At 54.5% G+C, this 9,454-nt stretch overlaps 1 protein-coding gene across 2 annotated transcripts; it reads right to left on the minus strand.

Moving 5' to 3' along the window:
* Positions 1-1,282: 1,282 nt before the first annotated feature.
* On the minus strand, positions 1,283-5,212 carry LYPD3 (LY6/PLAUR domain containing 3). Of its 2 annotated transcripts, none has more exons than XM_036012438.1 (5): positions 5,041-5,212; positions 4,296-4,432; positions 3,241-3,411; positions 2,762-2,923; positions 1,283-1,952 (listed from the first exon to the last, which is right to left on the minus strand). In XM_036012438.1, the coding sequence occupies exons 1-5, from the start codon at positions 5,121-5,123 to the stop codon at positions 1,465-1,467; spliced, it is 1,041 nt and encodes a 346-aa protein (XP_035868331.1). In that variant the 5' UTR covers positions 5,124-5,212; the 3' UTR covers positions 1,283-1,464. The 2 variants fall into 2 exon arrangements, with proteins under 2 accessions (XP_035868331.1, XP_028385995.1); XM_028530194.2 differs by having other exon boundaries at positions 4,296-4,427; positions 5,042-5,210.
* Between the last annotated feature and the right edge of the window lie 4,242 nt (positions 5,213-9,454).

The following is a 9,454-nucleotide window of genomic DNA, read 5'->3' on the forward strand; positions in this document are numbered from 1 at the left end:
TGCTTGGATGTCATCCAAGTGAATGGTCACCGGTTGGACTCCCAGGCAGGGTACGACCTCCCAGAAAGGTTACAGGTTGGACTGCCAGACAGGACCTCCCAGTTGCAGGTTCGGTCCCTCATTGGGGCACATACAAGTAAGAACCGGTAGATGTTTCTAAGAATGAATAGATGTTTCTCTCCTTCTCTTTGTCCCTCCTTTCCCCTCTCTAAAAATAAATAAAGTTTAGAAATATTGACATCAGCAATATTACTATTATTACCTCACTATTGCCTTGCAGCAAGCAGCTGCAAAGCCTGCCAGCCCCTCTCATTCCCAAGATAGGCTTTTCCTCCTTGGGGCCTGTATGCCTTCATCTGTCTTGAGGAGATGGAATGGAGCTCAGGCCCCCAAGCCTCCAACAGGAAGCAAAGACTGATGCCCTTTAGACAAGTGGGACACAGTGGCTGAACCCACTGAATAATTAAGACACCAGACAGATGGCAAGGAGGGTGGGGCCTGGAGGCAGTGTACAACCCCATTAAACAAAGTTGCCCTCTGTTCCCCAGCATTGCTGAAGACCCCATTCACCCCACGACACTGGCTAATGGATTCACACAGTGTTCCCCTCCCCACTGGGATCACCCACAAGCTGGCTAAACCCCAGGAGATGAAAATAAGTCAAACCCAGACTTCCCCCAGGGCTGTCTCAGCTCTTCTAAAAGGTCTTGGCATTTGCCCTGGCTGGTGTGGCTCAGTGGATCAAGTGCAGACCTATGAACCAAAGGGTCCCTGTTTCAATTTCTGGTCAGGGCACATGCCTGGGTTGCAGTCCCGGTCCCCAGTTAGAGGTGCCTGAGAGAAAACTACGCACTGATGTTTCTCTCCCTCTCTTTCTCCACCCCTTCTTCCCCTCTCTCTAAAAATAAATAAATAAAATCTTTAAAAAAAGTGAGATAGACATGATGCCTTCAAAACACTGTACAAAGTAATTCAAATTTTATTGAGTCCGTTTCCAGAAACTGACCACACAGAGGCATAAGGCACATTCCTTGACCTTGAGGAGCTCACAGTCTAGTAAGGCAGACAGACACTGAAAGGATTCCCGCAAAGATGGACTGGCAGGGCCAGCTGCCAACGGAGGAGGGAACCACTATCCTACTCGGCCCCCCAGAGTCCAGGTTGGCTAGGAGAAAGGGAATAGGAAGCTTGGTCTCTCCCATCCTTCCCGTGACTATTCTGACTAGGCACCATGATGAGGGGGACGCGTTTGCTACCTCAAAAAGCTAGAACACCCGGCAGGATATATACAATGGTAACTTTATTTCCCGAAGCCGCAAACCAGTGCAGCAGCAGCCAGCAGTACTGGGGTAAATGGAAAAACTGGGACTGGGCCAGCCCAGTCCAGTGGTGGGAAAGGGAAGAGAGGGTGGGTACCCGGGGCCAGGGAAGGAGGGCAAGAGGGAGTTTTCCAGGTGGAGAAGCTCATAGCAGGGTGCCAGCAGCCACGGCCAACAGAAGACCCATGAACCCTGCCAAGGGAGCTTCAGAGCCTTTGTTATGGGCCCAATTTTTTGTGGGGTACTGCTCCTTATTACTGCGGTCCTGGTGACTAACAGCACCTCCAGCCAAGCTAGATCCCTCTTCCCGGAAGGTCTCAGGTTCTGCCTCCTTTGGAGGAGTCTGGCTGGTGGAGGCTAGAGTGGGCTTGGTGGCAGAGAGGGTCGTGGTTGGGGTCGGGGTGGAAGGTGTGACAGCGGTGGTCGGAGCCCGCGTGGTGGGCGGAGCAGCCGGCAGCAGGACAAGCGGCGGGATCCGCGAGGAGAAGTAGGTCTTGTTGCGAAGGTCTGCGTTACAGCGGGGCCCCTTGCAGCAGGAGCCGCTGAGCGTGAACCCCGGGCCTGTCACCGCATCCCGGGTGCAGAACTCGTCCTGGACGCAGCCCCGGACAGGCAGGGATACAGTCACGTTGGCTGAAGGAGGGAGACACAGGTAGGTCGGTGATTGAAATGCAGGGAGGGGAGGCCCAGCCAGAATGAAACTTAGCAGGGCTTGTTAATCTGAAAGTCTTAACTCGGGCCCCACTTTGAGAAACACTGGCCAAAGTCCCAGTCTTTGGCTTATGATGGATCACATTTCCCACAGTACATTCAGGGGGAAAGTGAACAGGTCGGTCTACAAGCCCAACAGTGCCGTGGAAGAAAGGTTTGGACAGGGGTACAACACCTCTCACATGACCAAAGAGAAAAAAACAAATGCCCCGTACCTCCCTCCCATCATTTTTCACATACCTCTACCCCTAACACCGCCAGTATTTAGTCTCAGAGTCAGAACTCTATCTCCCCAATACCCTGGCAGGGGACGGAGTTCGAACGTCTCCCATGATTCCCTGAGGCAGAGGCCAGGAGGCTGAATGGCACCTCTCCAAAGTAGTTAGGTGGGCACCCTAACCCCTTGAGTTTTAAGGAGTGGGAACTAGATTCCCGCAATGCCCAGGCAGAAACTGGAAGATTTAAATACGTTTCCCATTGCACATCCCTGCATTCTGTACTTAGCAGGCTTCTATAGAAATGTACTTTTCCCAAAAACTAGGACAAAAAGCATCCCTATCCCCGCGCTACACTGGGGATAGGACTGCATTTCTCATGACATTTTAGAAAACAAGACAAGCCCTTGGGCCTACAGCTCCCAGAATGCGTTGGGGGTCGGGGGGACTTTGAATAAAGGACAACCAGCGCCCAGGAGGCCTCAGAAAGGCTACAACTCCCCGGGCCTCGCTCACCTGCAGTCAGGGTGACGTTGCCGTCAAAACAGCCCTTGTAGGCGCGGTCGCTGGCGTTGTAGCAGCTCACGACCGGCGGTTTGGTGCCCTGGCACGCCTTGCGGCTCAGCCCCACGCAGCTGTAGCACTCGGCGCCGTTGGGCTCGTTCGCACTCTCATTGCCTGCGAGGGTTGCAGGATGGAAGGAAGGGGTTGAGCTCTACCGGAGGTCTCCACAGTCCACCCCCCCCCCGCCCCGCCCCTCGACGGTGCTGGCTGAGCCTGTAGCCCCGCCCCACCCTGTGAGCCCACCTCTAGAGTCCAATCTCACAGGTGCCCTGTGGCAATGAAGTCCCGCCCGTTGACTCTCGGCCCCGCCCCCGATCGTGGCTCCGCCCCCAACCCCTTTGACGTCCTCCAGCTCGCATCCATTGGTCACCCTCGGCGGCTCCGGCCCGTTGTGGCTCCGCCCCTGGGCCTGGGGCTCGGCTCCAACCCACCTGCTGGGGTGAGCGCTCGCGAGCTGAGGTTGAGCTTGGCGTTGCAGCGGTCCTCCGAGCACTGCTGCAGCTGGATGAAGGCCAGAAGCCCGGCAAGGTCCAGCCCGCGGTCATTCTTGCCCGGGAGTCCCGAACCGCAGCCGCGGACTGCCAACGAGAATTGTCCGTGGACTGTGGAGAGGAAAAGAGGGGTCAGAGGAGGCGAGACCCTCAGAAAGAGCTGATTGGAAAGAATGACAAACGGAGGGGCGGAACTTCAAGAAGCTGAGTCCGAGTCTAGACAGGTGTGGCTCAGTGGGTTGGGCGTCCTTCCGCAAACGGAAAGGTCGTTGGTGGATTCCTGGTCAGCGCACCTGCCTGGGTTGCGGGCCAGGTCACCTGTTGGGGCCGCGGGAGAGGCAACTAATCGATGTTTCTCTCTCACACGGATGTTTCTCTGACTCTCTTTTTCCCTCCCCCCACCCCTATAAAAATAAATAAAATCTTTTAAAAAAGCAGAGTCCATGGATCTGCCAGGCTGACAGACACTGAATAGAGGGCTGGCTGTAATAAAAGGGCGGAACCGCAGAAAGCAACCTCAGAAGGAACTGAGAGACTGAAAAGGGCACAGGATGGGAGAAGGGTGGGGCCTCCTGGGAGCAGTGGCCTCAGATAGGGGTGGGATGTGGGTCAGAGCGTCGGTGCCTCATTCTCCATCACCACTGGATAGAGGAGGAGAACATTCTGGTAGGGACAGAAATGGCTAGAGGGGGGCTCAGTGGTGGAGCAGAAATGAACAGCGTGTGGCCCTCCATCGAAGGGGGCGAGGTCCGAGATCCCGGATCTCCTAGTTCACCCTACCCACTTCTCAACTCTCAGCCCCTTACCCCTCTGAGCCCGAAGGGCGTGGTGGTGTTGAAGGGCCTGGGCCAGGCTGAAGGGCCAGGCTGACATGGAGGGATGGGGCTGCTGGGAAGGGTGTGGCCAAGTTCAGAGAGGGGCGGGACTACAAGGAGGCGGAACCCGGCTGGAGGAACTTGAAGGAGTGGGTACATGGACTAGGGGGCCCCACTCACTGGTCTCCACCGCCCCCACGGCTTCTGTGCAGACTTCCACTCCTGGCGCGCACTTCACGGTCTTGATCTTCTGCGGCGAGCACCCGTCATCTGCTTTCTGCACGCAGCTGTAGCACTCCAGAGCCTGAGCTCCTGGGGACGAGGGGCGGAGCAGAATGAGCGACCCCTAGTTAAGCTTCTTCCACCCCCGGCCGGGCAAGGAGAAATAGTCCTCCCCACGCCCTGTGTCCGCAGGATGAGACAATCCGATGGCACAACCTTTTCTAGGGCAGGAGTAAGGAAAATCTTCCCACAGATCTGGGGTCGTGGGATACATTGTGTCCCTCTCCTTCAAGCCCCCTAATGCCTACAGCTGGGACTACCTTTCCCACAGCGCCTGATGCCCAACGTGGGGGGTCCCTAACCTGGGGCACTGGGAGAACCCTGCTACGGACCAGGAGCGCCTTCCCACACTTCTCCACCCAGGATGGGATCCCTTTCCACAAGCCTCCTCTGACCAGGGCAGTGGACCTTCCCACAGCCCCTTCTCAGGATGAAAGAGCTTTCCCCACAGGCGCCACCCCCACCCCCCAGGGCAGGAATCCTCCGCACAAGCCCCCTCTGACCAGGGCAGATGGTCTTTCCCACAGCCCTTCGGCTCAGGATGCGGAGATCCTTCCTTCAGCCTCTATGTAGGGGCAACGAGGGAACCCTCCTCCCCAGAGCCTCCGCTCTACCCCCTCCGACGCTCCCTGCAGCAGACCCACCTTCTCGAAGCAGTATCGGCAGCAGCAGCCAACCTGTAGTCCAGATCACTGCCCGGGCACCTGCGTTCCTGGCGGGGGCCATGCTTCGATCCTGCTCCCTTGGCGTCCCCCCTCGGTGTGCCACTTCCCAACCCAACTCCTCTTACCTGGACCCAGGATGAGTAACCTCCCCCCAGGCAACCCTGGCCTTGCTCAACCGGGCCAAATCAGCGTCCGCTGTGGGCGCGGAACACCCGCCCCTGGGTGGGTCCCCCGCAGCTGCCAAGGAGTGAAATGGCAGGGCTCCAGGTCCCTGGCAGTTCTCAGGAGAAAGTCTGTGTGTTTGGGGGGTAGAGAGGGGAGTGCTGAGGTTCGCAGAGGGGTCTACTCAACACTGGGCACTCACCAAATATTTCATGACTACCTGCAGTGTGTGGCTTTGGTCTGGGGGGCCTGCAGATTAAGACAGGACCAGGGCCTGTCCTCACAGAGATCACAGTCTGATGGGGGAGAGACAGATGTTCGTCAACTAATCACACAAATTGTTATCTACAACGAGCACAATGAAGGAAAAAGTGCAGGGAGCTACAAGGAGTGTGGAGCCTAGAAGTGGGGACTGGTCTGTGAAGCTTCCCTGAGGAAGTAATGCCAGTGGTGGTCTCAAAGACAGGGAGGGTTTAGCCTATGAAGTAGGTCGGGGTGGGAGCTGAGAGCATTACAGAGCAGAGGGAGCAGCAGATGCAAAGACCTACAGATGGGAAGTAGCATGAACCATTCAAACTCGAAGAAGAGCCATGTGTCTGGAGCTCAGAGAGTGAGAAAAAAGGGTGGAAAGTGAGGCAGACGACCAGGCAGGGGCTAGGGCACCAGAGGCCCTGAGAAGGGATTTGAATTAATTCTGAGAAAGGTGGACAACTTTTGAGAGAGTCTCAGTCAGCTGGGGACACAATCACATCTTTCATTATTATGTGCTCAAAAGCAGGAGGCCCTGCAGGCCCCAGCCAGGTGGGAAAGTTTCATGATCAATCTGGGAAATAATGCAAATATCCATCAAGAAGGGAATGGAGCCCTGGCTGGTGTGGCTCAGTGGATTGAAAGCCGGCCTGAGAATCAAAGGGTCACTGGTTCAATTCCAAGTCAGGGCACATGCCTAGGTTGTGGGCCAGGTCCCCAGTAGGGGGAGCGCGACAGGCAACCACACACTGATGTTTCTCTCCCTCTCTGTCTCCCTCCCTTCCCCTCTCTTTTTTTTTAAAGAAGTGAATAGAAAAACAGTGGGTCACCTGTGGAATACTACACAGCAATGAAAAGGCCAACTAACAGCTTCAGCCACATGGATGAAGCTCAAAAGCTTCATGTTGAGCTCAAGAATCCTTAAACAAAGAAAGCATACTTTATAGCTCCATTTATATGAAGTTCTAGACCAGGCAAAACTAGCCAGTGGTGCAGGAAATCACAGTAGGGGTTATCTTTGGCTGGGCATTGCCCCAAAGGAGCAATGGTGAGAAGCCCTTACAATCTCTTTCTGGGTGGTAGTTACACATGTATGCAAATATGTAAAGAATCACCAAGCTGTATACTTATGCAAGTCACTGAACATACATTATCATTAAAGGAAGAAAGGAGAGCCCTGGCCAGTGTGGCTCAGTCGGTTGGAACGTCATCCGGTAAACTGAAAGGCTGTAGGTTTGATTCCTGGCAAGGGCACATGCGTAGGTTGTGGGTTCAGCCCCCAGTCAGGGCACATATGAGAAGCAACCAATCCATGTTTCTCTCCTTCCCTCTCTCCTTCCTTTCTCCCCTCTCTAACATCAATAAGCATGTCCTCAGGTGAGGATTTAAAAAAAAAAAAAGAATGAATGAAAGAGGACAACTGTTTCTGTGACCTTTGTGTAAATAAGTACAAGACTCCAGAAGGGGAGAGAAAGAAGACCAGGAGTCCAGTGAGGGAACTGGCCAGTTTTCCAGGTAAGAGAAAGTAAGACAGCCCCTGAGGGTTGGCCAGGGGTTGGCCTGGCACTCTCTGTGAGGTCATAGTGTTCTGTGAGCCACCAACACAGACCACGACCATCACTCAGGGCCACACTGTGACCGGGATGGAACGAGATGCACTCAGGACCACCGCATCACCACGTCTGAATACAGAAACAAACAAGAGCAAATCACAGAATGACTAATCAACCCCATATCCTGGCTTTAATGTAAGGGACTGCTTATATTTATTATATTGTGTTACGTTAAAGTTACAGCTTTACTCTTGCATTGCTTCTCCTGGCTCATAGATAAGATTTACCCATGGCAGTAAAAATAGTGGCTGTGTTCATAAAGATGTTATCTGTTCCCTAGGCCCCATTGGGCACCCCCACTCCCGACAATGAGTAGCACCTCAGTCATAGGTGAGGTCACTTGGCATCACGTCAAGAAAGTGAATGGGTGCTTGTGAGGTCACTTGGCACCGGCCCCCTGCTCTGCCTCCCAGCCTTGGAATCTGAGCCCCACTTATGGTTTGCTGTGTGACCCTGTGGTAAGTGTCTTCACCTCTCTGAGCCTTCGAGGTGTCTCTTATAATAAAGGAAGGAATGTCTTTCGTGGAGGAGTGAGGCAGGGGGCAAAGTATCAAGTCTGGAATTTTAATCCTGCCTCTGCCATCCTCCTGCTGTGTGACCTGCAACAACTGTGTCTCCTCCGAACGTCGGCTGCCTCCTTTGCCAAATGGGTCTGAAAACCCCTATCTCTTGTGGGGTGCAGGGAGGCCAGCTGATAATACTATTATTATTATGTGCTCAAAAGCAGGAGGCCCTGCAGGCTCCAGCCGCGTGGGAGAGTTTCAGGGAGGAACCCCAACTGGCTGGACCAGAACAACTAGCGTCTTGGGAGGGAATGGGACCCAGGGTGGGGAGCCTCCTCTTGCTCAGGCCTGCCCGGGTTCCGGGCATTGACCCCCGCCTGGCCCTGAACCAGGGAGCAAAGGGAGGTTTGAATGCAGGGCCTCTGCTTAGCCTGCTCAGTGACTCTTCCCAGCTCCTCTCCTCAGAAGTCACTGCGAAAAGATTTAGAATCCGGTTCTCAAGGTGGATGCACAGAGTCGGTGCAGAGGCAGTCCCCAGTCCTGGAGGTCACGCCAGGGCCTCAGACAAGCCTGGGGCCAAATCCTCTAAGGGGGTTTCCTGTCCCCCAGGACAGCACAGGCACTAAGCCCAGTGACATTCCCAGCCTGTCTCAGACTCACTCCCTTTGGGTTGTACCATCTGGGATATGTCAGAGAAGGGGTGGGGTCAGGGGCAGTGCTGGCTCCATAAACTGTGGGGCTCAGTGCACAATGAAAATATGGGAATCTGGTTCAAAAGGCAGAAAAAAATGCCTTTAAAAATAATAAAAATAGAAACTCTTTCTCCCACCATCTCTCTCCACCCCTCCTGGTGTTTAATGCCATGTTCCCTTGGGCACAGGGATGCTTGTGGGGTGAGCACAGACCCTCACAGGTGTCTAGAGACCCTGCCGCATAACTAGAATGGACCTGGTTGTGGGCCCCCTTTCCACCAGCTGCCCACAGCCACACCCCACCCTGACATGCCGTAAGGCACTCATGCCTGACCCTGAGCTTCCACGTACACCCCGGCCCTGCTGAAGCTGCAGGGTGGTGGTGGTCACAGGGAGGGGGAGGCAGAGTGAATTGGTCCCAGGGAGGTGAGAGGTGGAGTTCCGGCTCCAATCCCCACAACTCGTGCTTCACATCCCTTCAGACTTCACTTATAAAAACACAAGTTCAAATACAAAATTAAGACTTTCCAGACAGCAACCACAGAGCATTAATCCTGAGACGGTTCTTCTGAGCACACGACCTGTCAGCTGGTCATGTGCCATGGAGCTGGCCCCAGCAAGCGTCCAGTTTGCAGAGCGGATGAATTGATCCAAGAATGCAGATGTCTCCCACCTGGGGGGGGGGGTGGTCAAGGAAGGGACACCTGGGATCACTGAGAGCCTGGGGATTAGGGTGTCAGCCTCCCCAGGACTCAGAAACACCAATTCTGGGACAGGACTGGCAGGACACCCAGGTCCTGAGGACATGGGAACCAGAGGGACTTAATGTCTCATTTCAGAGGGGGTGAGGGAGACCTGTCTCCAGACAGGTGACAGCCTAGAGGAGTCACTTTGGGGGAGCCTGGGGAACTGCGGAAGCCCAGAACAGGCACCTGACACAGTCTAGGGAACAGGAAAAGCTTTTTGAAGGAGGGGACACCTTGGGTCGGGCCTAAAGGATAAAGAGTTAATTGTGCCTTGTTCACCATTATCCCCAGTCCTCAGCATCTTTCTTGTCAATTTATTAAAACATTAGACATTTTCTCAACACCTAGTTTGCACAAGGCCCTTTGCTGTGCATGAAGGACTCAGTAGTGACAAAGACAGCCCCAGTCCCTGCCTTCTGGAGCTCCC

Source organism: Phyllostomus discolor, chromosome 12 (assembly GCF_004126475.2).
Source record: "Phyllostomus discolor isolate MPI-MPIP mPhyDis1 chromosome 12, mPhyDis1.pri.v3, whole genome shotgun sequence".
NCBI classification, from domain to species: domain Eukaryota; kingdom Metazoa; phylum Chordata; class Mammalia; order Chiroptera; family Phyllostomidae; genus Phyllostomus; species Phyllostomus discolor.

What these genes read in the sequence shown, in the direction of transcription:
- LYPD3 (XM_036012438.1), bottom strand. Translation starts at nt 5,123, where the DNA reads ATGGCCCCCGCCAGGAACGCAGGTGCCCGGGCAGTGATCTGGACTACA. An exon ending in CCGATACTGCTTCGAGAAGG is followed by an intron (nt 4,433 to 5,040) that starts TGGGTCTGCTGC and finishes CCGCCCCTCGTC; the next exon opens with CCCAGGAGCTCAGGCTCTGG. An exon ending in CAACGTCACCCTGACTGCAG is followed by an intron (nt 1,953 to 2,761) that starts GTGAGCGAGGCC and finishes TCCCTCCTTCAG; the next exon opens with CCAACGTGACTGTATCCCTG.